The sequence below is a fragment of the Dermacentor andersoni genome, chromosome 2 (assembly GCF_023375885.2).
Source record: "Dermacentor andersoni chromosome 2, qqDerAnde1_hic_scaffold, whole genome shotgun sequence".
Classification (NCBI taxonomy): domain Eukaryota; kingdom Metazoa; phylum Arthropoda; class Arachnida; order Ixodida; family Ixodidae; genus Dermacentor; species Dermacentor andersoni.
The window spans coordinates 12,801,707-12,821,175 of NC_092815.1; the positions used below are offsets into that span (position 1 = coordinate 12,801,707).

Consider the following 19,469-nt stretch of genomic DNA (forward strand, 5'->3'; position numbering starts at 1 on the left):
TGAAATGGCCATTTTTTTGCAGACTGCCACGCTCAGCCCGGCGAAGGCGGCCGGCCGCAGGTACCACTGGTCCCTCTCTCGTAGAGGCAGCCGCAGGATCTTTGAATAAACGAAACAGACGCCGCCGACAGTCGCCGAGATTAGCGGCGAGCGTACCTGGAACGCATCCTCGCCAAACGGCGTGTAGCGATCTTGGCACTTATCGACGATTTCGGGGCAATCTGCGTCCAAATCCGGCTCCCTCGGTTGTTGTTGTTGCTGTTTCCTCGGTTCCGCCTGCGGACCAGCAAGGCCGTGATTCATCTTCTGCGCCTCAATCGTCGCATGACTGCATATAGGCTCTGATGATGGTAAGCCAGCTATGCTGCTTTTGAGACGTCTATTTACACATCTATTTAATGTCAGTCATATTTGAAGGGTCACGTTAAATGGCCAGTGGTTTCGCGATATACCATATTTGATCATGTGCACATGGTCACATTAGAGAGAGAGAAAAAGTGTGTGTGTGAGTGTGGAGAGTAATATAGGCAAAATAGAAAAAAGAAAATTTTGCGCGCTCTTGAGCACTTGGGGGCTTCGAATGCTGTGATAGGTGAGTCCACGGCTGTACTTGTATTAAAAAAGGAAAATAAGGAATGAGGCACGACTTAATTATTCTAATTATACACCCTTGAGTTTATTAACCGCTAGCGCTCCCGATTTTGATGTCTTTATTTAGAGTGATATTCCAAAGATCTCACTTCGGTAACATCACTTTCCGCCCGCCTTGGTTGGTTCGTTCAGCGGAAAGCAGGCGTGATAGAGACAAAGTACATGGAAATTAACTAGACATTGTCCAGTTTGCTACACTACACGTGGAAAAGGCGATGGGCGAGCAAAAATTTCGAGGACGCTTAAACTTCGCCTTTAAGAGTGGAACGTCGATAGCATTCAAAGATCACTGACTGCTTCTCACGCTTCCCGGCAACTGCAGCTTATGTAACCGATGTTTACCGGGAAACGCTAGCGGCGAACGCTATGCACGAAGGCGAGCTTCTTGGTAGAAACGCGACCTCTTGCGCGGGGCGCGATGCGTACGCGGTACGCGGAGGTGAGCGCCATCTGAAGGTGTTGCAAGGAATCAGGCGCGCCGCTCTATGAAACGCTGGAGAGGGGCTTGTGTTATCGCGTTACAGAATTTGTTTCCTTGTATATTCAAATTACAATCCAACGCCATCGTGTCTGTAGGTTGTGTGTGACTCTTACTTTACGATTTTTCTAGGCATTTTACTTTGAGAAATTCAGTTGGTTCAGTAACTTCTTTCCGTTACACGAAGGACCTGCGCAGTTCGGAATGATTTTTCGCGAAAAGACGCTGACACGGGGCCCTTAACGCTGTCGGGTTAAAAGAGATCAAACATGAGTCTATGTATGAATCACGCACTAAAGGTGCAACTCATTTACAGTCGGGCGCCCAAGCAGACGTGACTAACGTGATGAAATATTTTGGTTCCGGACATGGCGCAATAATTATTTCAAGAGAGGAATCTGTCCGATCGGCGAGATGAGATTATATGTGAGCGTTAAAAAGCGAAGCAGCAACTGTCTCTCAACAGAGGACACCTCAACCGCTTAAAGTGGAGTGTAAAGGAAGGGCATATGCACGGACGTGCGTCTGCCGCTCTCGACAATGTACAGCGCAATGGCGTCACACCAGGTGAGGAGGAAACCTACGGTTTCCGGCGCATCATAACTAAGAGATGGCGCTTCAGGCGTGTTCCATATATTTAGGGGCTTTGGTTCCACATAAGTTCACTGAATAAAACTGAAACGTAGCGACATTCCTCCTCGCCCGGCCTCTCCTTCTCCTGGCATCCTCGCAGCTCGCTCTTTCTCTCGTAGCTCGCCCTCGCAGTTTGGTCGTTTGCTCGGAAACCGCCCATAGATTACGCGAGGTGAGACATTAAACATTGTTGGGTGTTGGCGCATGAATTCTTACCGTATTTAAGGCTTGATCATTGTGTGCTGTTCTAGGAGCGATGATGAAACGCTATGAAACTGGCAGAAGCAGGTGTCTTTTATGCTTTTACGGCGCGTAACTGCGCGCTTGTTTTGTGGCTTCGGGTTGGCTGCCTGCTTCCAGTTAAAAAAAAAAGAAGGCTTTTGAGGTTAGTTTGGTGCACAAATTCGCTTTAGTGTCGAGTACTAGCACAAAAATCAGAATTCTTTGTCTCGCCAATAATGTATACGTTATGTACACGATGCTTGTACACATGCCAGATCTTTGTTTGAGCGTTATGTCGTCTACGGCCGTGCGTTGTGCTCGTAGGCAAGAACGTTCTCTCGGCTTGCACAGATCAACCCGCTTCGCGAGTTATTTCTATTGCATTTCGCTTTCTAGAGACACTTGCCCGGCGAGAAAGGGCTGCGATGAAGGTTTCACCGGTACATGCCAAAGGCGATGCGCTCGCGTGTTTGCAGCATTATGTATACCTGCCGATTCAACAACTCGGATGCGTTTGCACTGCTCGAAGTGCGTACGCCTGTACTTGCGTGTACCCAATCGACTGCCGTGTGTCCAGTTTGTGCAGCTTCATAATTTAATCATCTTAGTACCACGATGACCGAAGGCAAGGCGCATGACATATTCGCCTGAATAACGCGAGCGCCATTAGAAACATGCGCGATCAACGCGGAGCATCTCAGCTGTTCTCGTCGTTTCGTCATGACGCTGGCATCTCTCCATGCGGTGAAACTGGTCCTACGCTTTTATGACACACTGATGCCGTTGGCTCTCAAGCGCAAACATCACAGTGGAACCCGTACTTCATTTGTGAACAAAGCGTATGCAAGGACGAAAGTTACACATGGAAATGGTTTCCATCAATGAGCGCTTTCCTCCTTTGCGCAGTTCCAAGTCAGTATGAGCCAGCAAACTCGTGCGCCACTTTATCCTGCCGAGCCGGCGAAGCGGTGAAAGCCTACTCACAATAGTCAAAATCATTTGCACTGGTAGTGAACAGCTTGTCCTCGCAAAACATATTTACAGCGCCTAACAAAAGCATGGACTGACGCCTCGTGTTATAATTTGTAGTACTAATTACACTTTTCGCGTATAGTGGAGCTGTGATAGTCCCGAAAGAATGCTTACGCATTAAATCATTAAAATGATTTCACGCATACAAAAAACAAATGTATCACATATTCCTGCAGCTAAATTGGCCCATTGTCAGTAAAATATTTATGTAAGATAAACAAATATTTTTTTGCAATTTTCCATCGGGGAACCGAAAACGCATTCGAGTGCCGCGCGTATTCCACGGCGGCCTGTGTGATGGGCCTGCCCTCTTTTGCCCCGGACAATATGGCCGCCGGTGGCTTCACTCGCTCCCGTAGGCGGCAGCAGCAGCTGCCACTCCAGAAACTTTAGTGTACAACCTGCTTGGTTCTATATCACTCTTTCGAGTGACGCCGAAGGGCACAGACGTGCCGACTGGTAGTGCCCGCGCCCAAGCTATAAGCTTGACAGCGAAGCTGTATATATAGCTGTCCTCCGGCGGTGGTCAATGTCTGTCCGTCTACACGTTGTTTCGACAAGAAAGAATTTTCGTCTCCAGTTTCTTGCGAATGCTCTGTAGCTATCAATCTAATGTAGGCATTTTTGAAAAAAATCATGCTGAAATCGGCTGCGTTAATCATTCCGCTAGTTTCATTTACTTATAATAATTACTTAGTTCACAGTGAAGTTGTAAACGTTACAGAATTCCCCTCTGCTGGCAATACATGGCCGTCTACGGAGGGAGTATGGTTACAGAAAACGGCTGTAAATTGTGTTTTATCGAAACTATCCTCAAACAAATTATGTGACAATTAGTCGCTAAGACGACTCTAACATTACGCCGAGTTTCATCTACTTTTCAATCACGTAGTTCACAGTGAAGTTGTAAATATTGTGGAACTCCCTTCATAGGCTTCTACGGAAGGCAAACGGACAGCCCCATGTTCGTAAAAACAACAATAATAATACCTACACTCTAAGAAGAAAAGGACTAAAAGGAATAGGGAGGTCAGTCATTTTGGGGACTAACTGATTTGCCACAACCATTAATCCTTTTGGGGACTAACTGACATGGGATGAACTGTTACTCCCCATGCGCTCAGTCCTTTGAGGACTAACAGTTGCCCTTTTCCGATGCTCCTCAAGGGCGTAACGGTCATTATTTCGGATGCTCCGCAAAGGTGGAAATAATGAAATTAGGCATTTATACCCTAATAAAAAAATTAATGAGCTGAAGAAGAAAAGGAAAAATCGTGCCCCCAAGTAGGATTCGAACTCGCGTCCTCTCGCTCACAAGTGAGGCACTCTAACCACTTCACCACGCTGCACGGTTGACAGGACCGTTTATTTAGATGATCTTAACCATCTCAGCGCAAGTGTGGCAATATAAAAGTGACTTGGTATTTTGTGCATGCTATGCAGTGAGAGTCTAACGTTGAGTGTACTTGCAATCATAAACGACTGCGAAAAGAAATCAGCCCGAGTATTCTTAGGGTGATTTAAACTGAGGCATTACGCGATGTATACGTGTAGCGAGCTCAAACGGGGCACCCAAGACAACAGAGAAGGCCAATTTCTATGTCGCTTAGCGTGTTCCGTTTGAGCTACACATCGCTTCAGTTCGCAACCTCCTTGGAACGGAAGGAACTTAGGTACTATTGACCAAGAAAATCAAGCAGTCTATCAATGACTTGCGCGTTTAATGTGTATCGCTCACTTATGGTGTGCCTACAAAGGGCATGGCTCTTCCCATTGCAGCTTTTAAGTTTCACGCAATTTTCTCACGAAGAGGCAAGGTGCTGCTATGCACCGTTTTCGCCGCATCGCTCCATGACACGGACAAAAAAGCGAAGTGCATGGGGAGTAACTGTTGTCGTTCGTCCTCCCGTTGCTCTCTTTCCGACCAGGGACTAAACACTTATTCCCCGAAATTTGCACACGGCACGCACATTCATGCAGTTAGTCCTTTGAGGGATGAAAGCGCCCTTTTTAGGACTAACGGCCCAGTTACTCCCGTTTTCCCCGGGATTTTTCTTAGAGACACACCACATGTTCGCTGCTCGTCCTTCTCAGAGTGGAAGGACTGATGATTTTTTTAAATTTGATTTTTCGCTCATTTGGTTGTTAGAAGCGTTAGGTTCGTCGAGTAATACCTATATATACTATTTTTTCGTGCTTCTAAGTTTCTTGGTCTTTTTGGTCAGTTGAAGTAGGTAACGAATAACTGTGGTATCTTTTTTTTCTACAAGTTGGGTTACTTTTGTACACTACGCCTTGTTAGTACAAGATCAGGAACCCACGCTTGCGTTCTGAGTGCGAGCGATCATACGCGTTGGAAGAGACGCAGTTTGATTCAGTACGCGAAGCAAACGGTACGCGATAGCGGCCCCGTGTGTGTGTGTGAAAACATTTATTGGAATGAGGTCCGGAGGCTCGACTTCTTAAGTCAAGGCGGGCCGCTCCCACGTTGGCACTGTCAGGCCAAGCCTTTCAGCGACATCATGGGCCCTCTGGACGGCCCTTAGTTGGTCCTGAAACAATGGGCTTTGAATCCTTTTCTCCCACTGTGTCCATTCTTCAACGAGGTTGGGGAGAGTCGCGGGGCACCCCGCCAGCATATGTCTGATTCCAATGATGCCATTACAATCGTTGCAGTCCATCTTAATCTCCCTCTCTGGATATATTTTATGAATGGTGTACGGTGTGGGATATGTACCTGTTTGCAATAAGCGCAGTGAGACTGCCTGAGCCCTGTTGAGTTTTGAATGTGGCAATGGGAATTGCCTGCGTCCTAAATAGTAGTGTTTGGTAATGTCATTGTATGTTATTAAATGATCTCTAGATTCCCTGGCTTGATGGTGAACGGCTCGGTTGTGACTGTCACGGTTAGCAAGTCCTCGTGCCAAGTCATGAGCAACCTCATTGAGGTTTATCCGAGTCTCGTCCACTTTTCCCATATGCGCAGGAAACCATCGAATTTCAGTTCTCATAATCCCAATGTTTTCAAAAAGTTTAGCTGCAACACCAGCTACGTAGCCTTTATCAAAACACTTTATAGCGGATTTCGAATCACTGTAAATGCAGGCCCACTTATTACTCCTGATGGCTAGAGCAATTGCCACTTGTTCCGCCACCATGGGGTCCTTGGTAAAAATAGTGATAGCATCTTGCACCTTCCCTTGATAATTTGAGACAATGGCCGTATATGCTTCTTTACCTTTCACCCAGGCTGCATCAACTATAGCTGCCAATTGGTTCTGCTGTTCTATTTCCTGCAAGAGTACTTTAGCTCTTGCCTTTCTCCTTTCGACATTATATTCTGGATGCATGTTTCTGGGGAGAGGGTTGGTTCTGATCTTGTTCCTAACGTCAGTCCTTAATTCTACTTCAGCCTCTATTGGGCTCCTTGATGTATTCAGTTCTGCACCTATTGCCTGTAATATGTTCCTGCCAGCTCGTGATTTTGTCAATCTTTCGTGTTGCGCTAGCTGTTGGGCCTCCGCGATTTCTTCCATTGTGTTGTGCACCCCTAGACTCATGAGTTTGTCAGTTGCAGCGTTACTGGGTATCCCTAGGGCTACTTTAACGAGCTTCCTGAGCATCACATTAAGTTTGTTAAGTTCTGCCTGCTTCCATTTGAATAATCCAGCCACATAAGTGAAGTGACAGAGAGCAAAGGCGTGTATTAGCCTCAAAGCGCTGTCCTCTCCTAAGCCTCTGTGTCTATTGGTAATTCTCCTTAGTAACCTAATGACTTCATCTGTTTTATTCGAGATATGTTGTACTGTTCTATAGTTAGCATTGTTTCCGTCTATGTGAAACCCCGTGTCGCAGAAAATCCGGCGTCAGCTTCCTGCGTCCAGCGTCGGACGTCGCTCCGGCAACGATTTCGAACCAACTTCCGAACCACGCATACCCAACCACTCTTCTACTACCAAAGTTGCTCGTATCTTGTCTTTCATTTTTTACAAAGTTATTTCTCAGAATTTTGCGAACGGCAGCCCACAAACAAATGTAATGGAAAAGACACCGACAGCGCATATCTTTTGTTAGCTCTTCTCAGACCGAAATATTAAAAGCGCGAAACAATAACAGGAGATTGACCCACGCAAGAGGCTGCGTTTCTACCAGAAAGCTTGCCTTTCTGCATGTAGCGTTCGTAGCCAGCTTTTCCCGGTAAACATTACGGTTACATAAGCTGCAGTTGCCGGGAAGAATGAAAAGCAGTAAGGGGTCCTTGGATGGCTGTCGCGTTCCGCTCTTAAAGGCGAAGCTTAAGCGTGTTCCAAATTTTTTATCTGCAGGATGTGTGTGCTAGGGTCGCCACCAAACCGTCTATAGAGCAGAAGCATATAGCTAAGCGGGTCGGAAAGCTAGAAAAGGAACTCAAGAGCGTACAGAAGCAGAGGAAGGTGGTAGAAGATAAGCTAGCCAACATAGAAGTGAAGGGCCGCCATTCCACAAAGCAATGGTGAGCGCTTCGATGCAAGCAGGGCGAACGGTGCTGTCGCTGACGTGCCGGCCAAGGTAAATATGCCTGGTAGCGAAGCTTCCATAGGAGCCCATACGGTCAAAACATGGTGGCCCATCGGCGGTCCACGGGGCTTAGCGCCATCTGTATGTGGTGGGAACACTTCCGGCGGAAGAAAAAATAACGTGACACCATGTCCGTTAAAAGCAGAAGTGACGTCATTTTGTTTTCGAAGGCGCGAAATTTGTTTTGTTGTTCTTCCTTTGGAGCTATATGCTAAATGCCCCGCCATTCGATTTGATGGGCGTTTCGAGCTTTCAGCTTGGAAAGCGATGCAGGAAAAGGCCAGCCGTGCGGTTGTCGAAATCGCATCCCTGCACAGAACGTACTTTCTTTGGAGGCCGACGAAAGCTTAGGTGTAGAGTGCTGATCCTATTGTTGGATGCCAAGCCCGTCGGCCAGCGCAGTCGCACTAAAACAACTACACAATTATCTGGCGGTCGTAACTCACTACGTTTGACTGAACAGATTAAAAAGCAATGAAGCTACCCGCGTCACCAAATTCAGACAAACTTCGGCAAGCAAGAAAGCACAAACTGTGAGGGGGGGGGCGTATTTCAACACGTGATACGAGTGCGCCTTTCTGCCTATTTCAAGACGTGCATTGCATTGCGAGGGATAGTGGCGTCAACGCCCCCTGTAGCGATGGGCGCTGAAAAGAAATGCATTTATTAATAATAATAAAATTAAACTTGTATTTTCTTAATTCGTCAGAATGTATAAAATTGACTAGGAATTTTATTTTCGTTGAATGAATCTAACTGTGTCTCGTTTGAATTAAAAAACGCGTTTTTCTTTCTGATTGTTTGTTCCCTCCAAACATAGTCGTGCTTCAATCGCTGCTCCCATAACCCCCCATGCTGATGTCGGTGACAATCTGTACTGAACCGCTTTTCGCCCGAAGCTTCGCGACCTATTTGAATCGACCTTGTGCCGGCCGCGGAAGGCAGCATAGCGAAGGGCGACGGGGGGAGGGGGAGAGGGAGGGAGGGCATCGCGGTCCCAGGTGCAGCTTTCGGCGGCGAGGAGGAGGAAAAACACGCGTCGAGTTGCCTTTGTTGGGGATTCAAACATGCATAAAGTAAATCCGGCGATAATATGGTAGATGCAGGCGAGCGATTCCAGGTTAGCGCGCTTCCGGTGAAACCGATTAAGGTAGTGATAGCGAAAGCCAACCAATACATGTGGGACGCAATGGAGGAGAGGCACCTATACCCGCGGACAACTTTCTGTGGCTATGAAGGGAAAGCTACAGGCACGTGGCTGCTGCACATGTGTTACCGCGCCAAGTAGCCCGGCAGCGTTTGACAGTGGTTTTGGTTGCTCGGAACAGACGCTAGCTTACACGTGCGACGGTTTCGCATTTCTTCAGACGCGGAAGGGAAAAGCTGCAAAATGAATAAACCTCTACACTCAGTGGTGTGTTCCGTCGTATTTAACTGTTGCTTAAGGTGTTTATGTTTTCTCTTCTCCAGCCTAAACGAACGTGGATTATAATGCGGAACTACTTTCAGAAGCGCTCTCAATTGTGCGCGCTTTGCCTCCGTAGCTTTCCCTTCATGGCCACAGAAAGTTGTCCGTGAGTATAGTGGTGATAATGGGCGGGGTGATTGACGTACTGCAAGGACACGTCGCGAAGCACCTAACAAACGGGATTACGGACCTGCAGAATGTTTCAAAGGCGGTGTTAATGGCAGTGTGCATGGTGCGAGATTTTGAAAGGCAGGGCTATGCAATTGAAAGGGCAACGCTTGCAGTAAGTGAAGTTTGGTCGCTGGCTAAGGCAGTGAGTTTTACGATCATTGACATCAACCGAGAAGTGCACCGAGCAGGCCGTGAAGGCGCTTTTGTGCGTGACATCTTCTGCGGGAACAGCACTTTATTTTAGAGCGCACCTCTTTGGCGCCCGTTCCCGCGTTTCGCGTCGCCGTTGGCCTTGCCGTTGTGCCTCGCCGTAACCAGCTCCGTAGCCGGGACCACCGTGCTGCTCCAGCTGCGCGCGCTTCTGGTGCCATCTCTCGCGCACGGCGCGAGCCTTGCTCTCCCCTTGTCCTCCAAAGCCGGATCACGTGTTCTCGCCTATCTTCTTGCCCCTTTCCTCCGCGCAGCGCCGTTGCGGTGACTTTCGCCGCTACTGTCCACTCCGCCCTCGACGTCCCTTCTTCCGCTGTCGCGGCACTGCCGCGGTGCCGGCGGCGGGCGCTCCTTGCCGCCATCGCACGTGATCCATGGCTCTCCATTTCTCCGTCTCCGCGTCGCGTGGCTGTACGGCTTTCAGCCGTGTCTCTCGCTTCCCCGTTTGCGCGGTGCGTTCCTCAGTGGCATTTGTCGCCTCAGGCAGTGCTTGCGCCTGGCTGTCCCCTTCTCCCGCCTGTACTCTTGCCCTATACTTCCCCTTTCCTGGCGCAGTGCCGTTGTGGTGACTCGAAATACAGTTATAGCGTTTCGTCCCCTTACTTCTACTTCGCACCTCAACCCTGTGCGGCCACATTGAGACCTACCTGCCTGTGAGCGAATGAGTGTGTGACCTCTACTCAACACCCCTCTTCTCCACCAGTTTCCTCATCCCACCTCAGAAGAAACATTCAATAATCATTGCTAATTTCGCCCCCCTCTCCGCGGCGGTGACCCACTATAACATGGCGCGTCGCCGGAGCGCCGGCTCGATAGCGGCGGATCGCGGTGTGCGCTGTTAAGAATGGCCGTACGGGGTGGCAACGTGCCAGCTTTCAGCCCGCTGCACGTGTTCCAAGCCCACCAGACGGGGCGCCCTTCGGAGAACTGCGAAGGGCCGGCAGCCACGTGGCGCGCGATCAGCTCAGGAAATTGGTACTTGGCGGAGCCATCCGGGACAAAGCAGTTCTACGAAGCCCTCTGACGTCGGCACTGAAAGCTGGGCGGTACCGAGAACTGCGGATGACCGGCAGCCACGTGGCGCGCGGTCAGCTCAGGAATGTGGTACTCCGCCGCGCCACCCGAGACGGAGCACAGTTCTACGAAGCCCTCGGTCGTCGACTCCAGAGCCTTTGTGTGTATGGGCTCGAACGTGTGTGCCTTTGTGTGTGTGAGCCATACTGCGGGGCGGCGGCAAGTTTACAATGATTGGACGAACCTTCCCGACCATTCCTGCTCCGTCCCCGCCGAACGATGACGTCGAACTATGACGTCAAGCGGAGAGCTTATAAGCAGCGTTTGCCGGCTGCTAGAGTGTGCTCGCGTCGTGCTCGTGTCGTGATCATTGTCGGCAGCTGAGGGCTCTGTCATACTAGAAATGTACTAGTGAGCTGTGTGCTCGTAAACTGTTTGCTGTATGTTAGTTTTGCGGGCTCCATATGGGAGTCGCGCTAGTCTGCCAATGTATCTTGCTTAAACTGTTAATATGTAAATAAATCCTGCTCGCCTAGCCCTGTCGTCCCAAGTTCATCTCCACAGCTACGTCTGCCAAATCCTACAGCGCCGCCCAATCTGAAACGCGGAACCGCCTCCGTTCGGCACTGCGTGTTCTTTATGCGGTTGCCTGTTGTTGAAATAAGGAAGCAGCTGCGCTAAAAGATGGCATTACCAAGAAGTGTAATCGTCGGCCAATTTTTTTTGTCTCTTCTTTTTTAACAGCGAGCCCAAATTCTTACCGACTGACCGTGGGCCGAGGAAGAGTGCGCCTTACACCAAGGCTGCGTCGGCGATGCAGTCGTCGCAACTTCTCGCAGAGGCTCCTGTGCAGCGTCGCCGGCTCCTGAAGCCGTCATCGGCGAGGCCACCCACGCCGTTCGTCGAGTTGCAGCCCGCAGTGCCGTCGCAGTTTCAACACCGGGCGCTGTCGCCAGGCCTGCGGTACGAGTGGCGGGTGTGACACGCGCTGCTGACTTCATTCCACTCGCCGCTTAGGCGAAAACTTTCAGATTGACGACGAAGTAAACACCTTCTGATTGTTGAGTTTTTACAGTGAATCTGTATACATCTACCGTCCAAGGAAATTTTCGTGTCGTTGTTGGCGTGGTAAGCACAAAACTCCCCATACGTGGGCCGATCCCGGAGATGGTGCAATGCCGGGCTGACCCGTGGCGGAAGTGCAGTTCGCCATTAAGGAGCCCACATACACAGCTTCGCTGGTCATCGTTCTTCACAGAGTGGAGGGGCACAGAGTTTTTTTTTTTTTTTTTGCGAATGTTGATGAGCTGTTGCTGGGTTGCCGCGTCGCCCGCGCAAATTGAGCGCAAAGCGCGTTATCTCAATCGGCTCCTTTCGAGTAAATTTTGTGCTCTTGGACACGTAACGGCCAGCGCGTCGGCTCACTGAAACCACAGGCATCCAATCTGTCACTGGCTCAGCCAAGCAGCGCTTCTCTGAGAGTTATCGATCGGGAATATATGGGCTTCATTTCGGGTGCTGATGCAGGTCTCGCAATATTTTGCAACGTGCTGTAGAAGTGTCAGGTGCCTCTCGACCACATCGCAAGTTCACCAACACAGTGACATTGAGGGGCAGAGGAAACTGGACACGTTGATACGGATTTGTGGTGTAACTGACTGCGCAGTAAGCACTATAGCATATCGGCGCTGGTGTTTTGTTTCCCATCTTCGTTCTTGTTTCCTGTATCACGAGAAATTTTACCTTAAACTAGTGAGTCGTGTGTTGTTAGCGTCTTGTCTTTACCGCGCTGTTACATCATGATAGCGGTGCTGACCATCGTGCTAAAATACACTACCGAGCAATTTGTTTTTCACGAAGGTTGCAGCTAATGCACTCGCGAATGACAAGGAAAAAAAGAAATCGACAGGGACTCGCACTCCATCGCATTTTACATTTCGTGCAACCGCACGATCTAGATGGTTTCCGTTGTGTGTCGATTCTACAACCGTTGTCGCTTAGCCCACGTGCTTTACGGCCACATGTGAAGAGAAGGTTGGAGGCACACTTGAACGAGCTTGGCTGCACCACACGAAGATCTGCGCCAGACCCCCGCGCCGGCTCCTGGTGCGTCACGTCCAGGGGACGATGACATATCGCTAGCACTCCACGACCAGGGGGAGTCTCACAGAGACGACAGGCCCCGCACACTCTAAAGTTCAACAAATGGCCACAGAGGGCGAAAAAATTGACCGCGCGCCGCTGCTAACAAAACAAGCATAGTAGAATCACTTCGGGATGCTTACGTTAGTTCCAACAGTTCCCGCTAGAGGCGCCGTAATAAGCGCAATATTATCTTACAAACTTTCTCATACAATTACCGAAGCATTTCTGGTACATAAAAAACTGGGCAAAATTATCATTGATAATTAGATATTGCACTATTTATTAGCAAGTTTATTGTTTCTTTGCGCCTATAAACGCAAATAGCGTTCAGCATCATTGTTCTTTCACGTGACCTCTGGCCTTGATTTAAAATTTTTACCGGTATTTTCGAGTGCACGGCGGCACGGATTCATTCGTTCGTACACTCAGACTGGCTGCTTCTTTGTTTCTAAAACTAGTTAATTCCGCTTCGATGTCTCGCGTTATTTAACTTGGGGTGAAGTGACGTGTTTGCAAGCGGACATATAAGCCCGAAAGTTGGGTTTCGGTCGTGAGCCATTCGGAACACGTCTGCATCGCAACGGGAGCTGGATTTTGCTGCGGCTGACAACGGCAATAACGGTGAGTCGTTTAACACCGCTCCTTGAATCTTTATATAATATCCGTCTGATTAACTTACAGGCGGGAACAAGTTTACGAACTAGATCCCGCATTACATATGAGCAGTCAGGATCTCAGTTGCTGTTTTCTAAATAAACCTTTACTTGCGAGGCTGTCGTTATACACACTCAATCAGGAAAAAAAGAGCGATATCAGAACGCGCGTCTCATTTTTCATCGTATTGTAGCCGTGGTCATAGGTGACTGAGTAGCCTTATCGATGTACATATAAAGCTTTTTTCGAGTCCGCCGGCAACTTCTTTCGTCCACAAAACCGAATAATCCTTTGGTAAAATGAAGTGAACGTACAGAGTTTAATGTATTAAACAGTTGCAAGCATGATAATTCACCCATATTTCGTACTTGTTGGTTCCAAATGTTCTTGTTGTTCAGTTTGGTTTACCGTAGGGCATTTATTTATTTTTGCAGTAGTGAAGCGGTGCATCACGTTCGTGCAGAAAAATAATGCATCAGTTCTAATAGCTTCATGATTTTCATGAATTTTCTTGTGGAACCAGCATTGTGATTAGTGTATAAATGAACGCACAAATGTTCTCATTTGTGATCTTAATGATACTTAAGCTGTTGACATGCATTGTAGTTAGGCAGACATCAATTTTATGGACAATAGCAACATTTATTTAACATGCTGCTTAAGCACCCTAGAACAAACAGTGTACATTTGCATGTGTTCTGTAGTCGCAAACCATTACTGTATATATGTCAGACTTTTTTGCATTTCAAATTGCAAAATTGTGCTTTTTTCAATTTCTGATTCAGTCAAAATTTCTGTTCCAGACATGCAGTAATGAGGACGGCACCAGTATAGAGCAACACACTCCACACGCTAAACAGAAGCTGCTGCCTGCTACAACAAGGCCATTGTGTGGACGTTGGCTGCTATTACAAGGTAAACAACACATGGTTCAGAAATAAATATGCTTGATATATGCTGTATTGGCTTGCTATTTGTAGCAGATATGAATGTTTGTTCATAATTATGGTTCAGTATAATTGGTTCGAACACAAAAGAAAACACACATGAGTTTGCCTAATCTGTGCTGTATCTCGTGTCACCGTTCTGCCCCAACAGAGTCTATGCAAGCACATATTGGTCATCACAGGAGCTCCTATCTACACCAACAGGAAGGGGCTGGAGCTGAATTTGCAAGGCTTTTAGACCACTAACAAAGAAGCGCATGCAGAAGAATTTGGATGAGATATCAAGTCTGCAGATGACTGTGCCAAGGCTGAAAAGAGCTTCAGCCACCATTCCACCAGCACGAACATTTAGCTGAGTCATCCCGGTAACTCAAAAAGGACTTTCTAGAAATTCTTCAGAACCTTCAGATGCACCTGCAACTTCTGACCAAGCACGGACGACGCTGGCCAAAAGAGTTTCGTCAGTTTGCCCTTAATCAGCTTCCTGGCCATGTCAATTCCATTTGTGCCAAGTGTTATTTTTCTTCTATAAATTCAAGCTTTTTCATTGCCCATTCTCGTTAGAGATCATTCATCCTCATCCAAACATAAAGGTCAACCGATTCTTCGCTGATACTTAATACCAGTCATTGTCTAGTAGCCTAACATATCTGCAGCAGTATCTTCTAGTGTATGTGGTCATGCACAATTCCTCTCCTGAAATAGCTGATGCAGCATCGGCATGGGTCTTGCATTAACCTACACACCGTTTGCTATGTACCATTTTACTTTTCTTGATGTTTAAAGCCTTCAATGCTTGCAGAGCAGAGTGGCTTCTCTCTTGAATGTAAGCTTTCTCATTTTCCATATTCCTAGTCTCGTTGATGATTACTCTTCTTCCTCGATAGCCTGGGTCTTTGCGCAAGCTACATTGAAGTGATTGATTGCAGAATCTGGTTTTGTTGCCCCACTTGGTTGTGGTAGCCGTGTTACGGTTCTCGGATGTGGGAGCCTGGTCATTTGCATTGGTAAGCAGTCTCTCAAGGTAAGCATTTGCTCCTGCAGTCCGCACAGCGACATAGACTCCCAGTATACACACACCGTGACTGGTGCTCCCCGTTCGTTCTTTCCTGCTGCAACGATGGGCAAATTGTGCTTGTGGCCTACCTCGGCGTTATTTTGCTCAAAACTGAGACCAGCATATATGCTTACATGGTTCGTAGTGTATAAAGTTGATAGCCGTATGGGTGGAAAGGCCCGCAATAATGGTTGCCGAAGGCGATGCCCACGAAAGCGACTTGTTCATATTGAGATAAAGTGGGACACCAAGTGTGAGCCACACATTAGCGGCCCTCGAAATAAAATAAACATGCAGGTTGGAAAGGAGTTAATGCTAAAACGCCGGGTAGTCCATGTCGCTGTGTTGGTTGCGGCAGCAGATGCCTGCGTCACCTGATTGCTTCGCAATGGAAGTTGCTCATCTTCAAAGGCAACTGTCGCTTCAAACATGTGCGACAACCTGTCCAATCTGCTTGTACCGCTGGTTGTCGCTCGTTACCAGACCACCACATGCGACGAAGGCAAGCACCATGCCTGTAGGTAGGTGGCTGAATGTACCGTAAGAGACCCATGTACGTGAATGTTCACTGTTGCCATATGGTTCGTAGCCAATGTATATTGTCTGAACCCTATGCGGTGATTGATTGCTGTTTAATTTTGCTGTTATCTCACTTGGTTACGGTCGCCGTGTTATGCTTCGCGGGTGTGGCAGCCTGATCAGTTGCATTGGAAAGCAGTCTCTCGAAGCAAGCATTTGCTCCTGCAGTCTGCACAGCGACACAGACTCCCAATTTGCACACCTCGTGATTCGTGCTCCCTGTTCACCTTCTGCTGCAGCCATGAGAAAATTGCGCCTGTGGCCTTTCTCGGCTGCGATTAAGCGCGAACGGAGACCAGCATACGTGCTTACATGGTCCGACGTGTATGAAGTTGATAGCCACATGGGTGGAAAGGCCCGCAAAAGTGGCTGATGGTGATGCCCACGAAAGCGACTTGTCCATATTGAGACAATGTGGGACACCAAGTGTGAGCCACACATTAGCGGCCCCCGAAAGAAAAGAAACGTGCAGGTTGGAAAGGAGTCAACGCTAAAATGCCGGGTAGTCCATGTCGCTGTGTTGGCTGCGGCAGCAGATGCCTGCGTCACCCGATAGCATCGCAATGCAAGTTGCTCATCTTTAACGGCGACTGCCGCTGCAAACAGGTGGGACACTCTGTCCAATCTGCTTGCGCCGCTGGTTGTCGCTCGTTACTAGACCGCCATGTGGGACGACGACGGTGAGCCGTTTACGAGCTCGCGTCAATGATTCCAGCGTATCTTGACATGCAAATTTTATTTCTGCTATTGCACGAGAATGTACACTGCTTGTCTTCTGCCAATAAAGTCGCACGTTCTGTTCACTCACTTGTGGCTTGTTTGTATGGGCGTCAGTAGAGGCTCTTTGGTCTCCTGGCAATTAGAACGCACCGGCTACGCGGCAGCCGAGGCATCGAGGCATGCCGCATAGCCGGCAGGGCGAGCACGGCGTGTACGAGCGGATACAAGCGTACACGACCGGCGAAACGCGGCCATATTGAATATTGCCGCTAAAAAAAAAACTACATTTCCGCTTCTTGATTTAGCAGCGCCATCTGGCGTCCACCTAGGTAAGTTCCATGCGCTGCCGCTGCTTATTTTCGAACCACTGCGGAAGGTACAGCTTCCCTTCTCTAAAGTTGGTTCTTTATTCTATGGAGACGATTCGTAAAGCCCCTTAAAGGGAAGCTGAAAGCTTTTCCAGAAAAAATAAGTGAAGAGCAGCACATCATGGTTTTCAACCCTCTGAATTCGAATATCGCATCGAAATTGAGCGAAAGAAAGCGTAAACAGACTTTATTTCGACGAAAAGTGCAGCAGCAGACTGGGCAGCTCGCGCGCCTCGTTTCCGCCTGCGATTGGTCGGGCGCCTCGTGACGTCAACAATGGTGTTCGTCCGGACCGACTGCTGTCGCTACACATGAAGCACGGTGCAAGGCAGTTTGGTGCTGTTTTACTAAGACGGTCATGGAAAATTTCGAGAGCTTGCGTTTCTCTGAGGAGTTCGGCGTTAAGTCCAAACCCCACGAGAGCGATTTTGGGTGCGACGGCGACGGCTTCGAGCGACAAAACAGGCGGTCGCTTGAACAGATCGCTCGGTGTTGTCGCTCGATCGCTCGTTTCTAGAAATCTAGAACTCGTCGCCCGGAAGTGCTATGAGCGACTAGCCAATAGTGCGAAGCCGGAACTGGATGTACATAACTCAAATACTACTGTTTGTCGCACGAAACGAGCAAACTATTGAATTTTACACGTGCAAGAATAAGAACCTAGTGCAAGACCTTCAGAAATATTTTACGCTTCGGCGCGTATATTGCTGCCCTCATACCGGGAAGTCGACGCTCAAAGCCGTCGCTCGCGTGGATACTTCTAGCCACCATAGCATGGAGTTCGGCTTGTAGGCGACGAGTAAACGCGACAGCCATCGCCTCCCTTGTCTCTGTCGCGTGCAAGATCACTTGTATGGGGTTTATACTTTACTCCCTACATGTACGAGCCGATTGCGAAGAGCCGGCCTCTTTAAGAAGCAAAATAAGCTGGTGCAAGCAGTGCTTCTGACGCGAACGAAGGCGAAATCTTAGCATCTCCTTGTGTTGGAAATGTTTTTTGCTAAGCTGCACTCAGCGATCTAAGCTGCACTCAGCGATCCAGTGAGTACGTTTCCGGGCAAACAACTGTAGTGTTATGTTCCTGCATGCCTCCTCGTAGAACGTAAGCGGTGATGCGACCTTCGGCATTTGTGCGCTGCCCCAAAGCTGTCGGCAATCTACACAGACTGTTTAAACGCGGGAAAAGTTTACTGGCTGTTGTAGCACGTGTAGTATAGAACCTACATCAGTGCGTCATCCGCACGCTACTCGTAACCGGTGAATCCCGTCGGCTACGTGAGATGGTCGGTTTCTCTATGTGTGCGAGAGAAGGGGGAGAGCAGCGTCCTGGCGTGAGCCGGCTTTCCCAACACATGCAAACTTTACACTTGCACTGCGTTATGGTAGCTGCATGCAGGTTGTTTCACAACACACGTGCGAATAGAAAATTCGCGGCGCTTGGCGATGAAACCTGCGTTAAGGGTGGGAGATAAACATGCACCTTCCGTTCAGCGTGCTAACACGAAGGAGAATCCAAAGCACGCAGTATTGATAAACTCTGGTGGTAATCGTCGTCACGGAAGTGGTTAGAGCACAGCACTGTTGTTATTGAGCGCTTGAAGTTCTTTCGCTTCACAGCAGCATCCCACTTTGCTGAAAGCTTCTTGTCTTGCGGGAACTAATGGAACATCGTCGCGGCCGCTGGTGTTCGTGCAACCGTAGGCTGCACAGAACGCCGGCATGATCGGCCTACAAGTTCAATTGATGCTACGCACGTCAACTACCACTCTACATACACACAAAGGAATGTAGGGTCGAGCGAAGCAGATTGGGACGTCACGCACGCAGAAATAAGCACGGTCAGTCACGATCGCGGAGACTGCGAAGGAACGGAGCACCAGTGCTGACGTCACTACGCCGCGGTTACCGGTCTCCGCTCGCATCGTCAGCGTCAGCAGCAGCGTGGGCCCGCGACGGGGGGCGGAGCTACAGCGCAATTTTAACCGATGATTACGTCGTTCCTAAGTGAAAAATCCCCCCCCCCCCCAAATTTTACCTACATGGTTTATAAGGTTCCCGCATCCGTATATGAGCGTCTTATTGAATTCGATAGACTCTTCAGCTTCCCTTTAAACTTCGTAAAGTAGCGACACTCCTCCGCCTTCACTCCTCCTCGTTTCTCCTCTCCTTCCCGCTCCCTCCTCGACCGTGGCGCCGCCTACACTGCTCGAGCGTAGCAACGGGGCCAACATGCGCTTCTCGCCACTCCGTAGACTCTTCTCGAGCAAAAATGGCGCTGATGCACGGCGCGAGGGCCCACGTGATGCTATTAGGCCAATAGCGACGCGGCGTCGGCCTCGGACAGAGCGCGCGAGCAGAGGGCGGCATTCTTTAAAGCGTGGCACTACTTTACGAAGTTTAAGGGGCTTTAACGATTCGGACTATAGAGTCGTCAATGAACAAAGTCGTCTCTGCGACCGAACTTGGCCCACTGGACACCGCGCGAGATGCACGAAGGAACGGCGTTTCCAGTGTGAAAGTTTTAATAGAAGGTTATAGAACGTCAAAACATGTGCATAACTGT

General features: G+C 48.9%; 1 protein-coding gene across 2 annotated transcripts in view; it reads left to right on the top strand.

Annotated features, from left to right (window-relative positions):
- LOC126542988 (uncharacterized) overlaps positions 1-11,501 on the top strand; it is a 30,110-nt gene extending 18,609 nt beyond the window's left edge. For both annotated transcript variants that reach the window (XM_050190130.2, XM_055077531.2), the window contains exon 3: positions 11,181-11,501. In XM_050190130.2, coding sequence (XP_050046087.1) covers positions 11,181-11,418 — 238 coding nt within the window. In that variant the 3' untranslated portion in view covers positions 11,419-11,501. The remainder of the gene's footprint in view (positions 1-11,180) is intronic.
- The last annotated feature ends 7,968 nt before the right edge of the window (positions 11,502-19,469 follow it).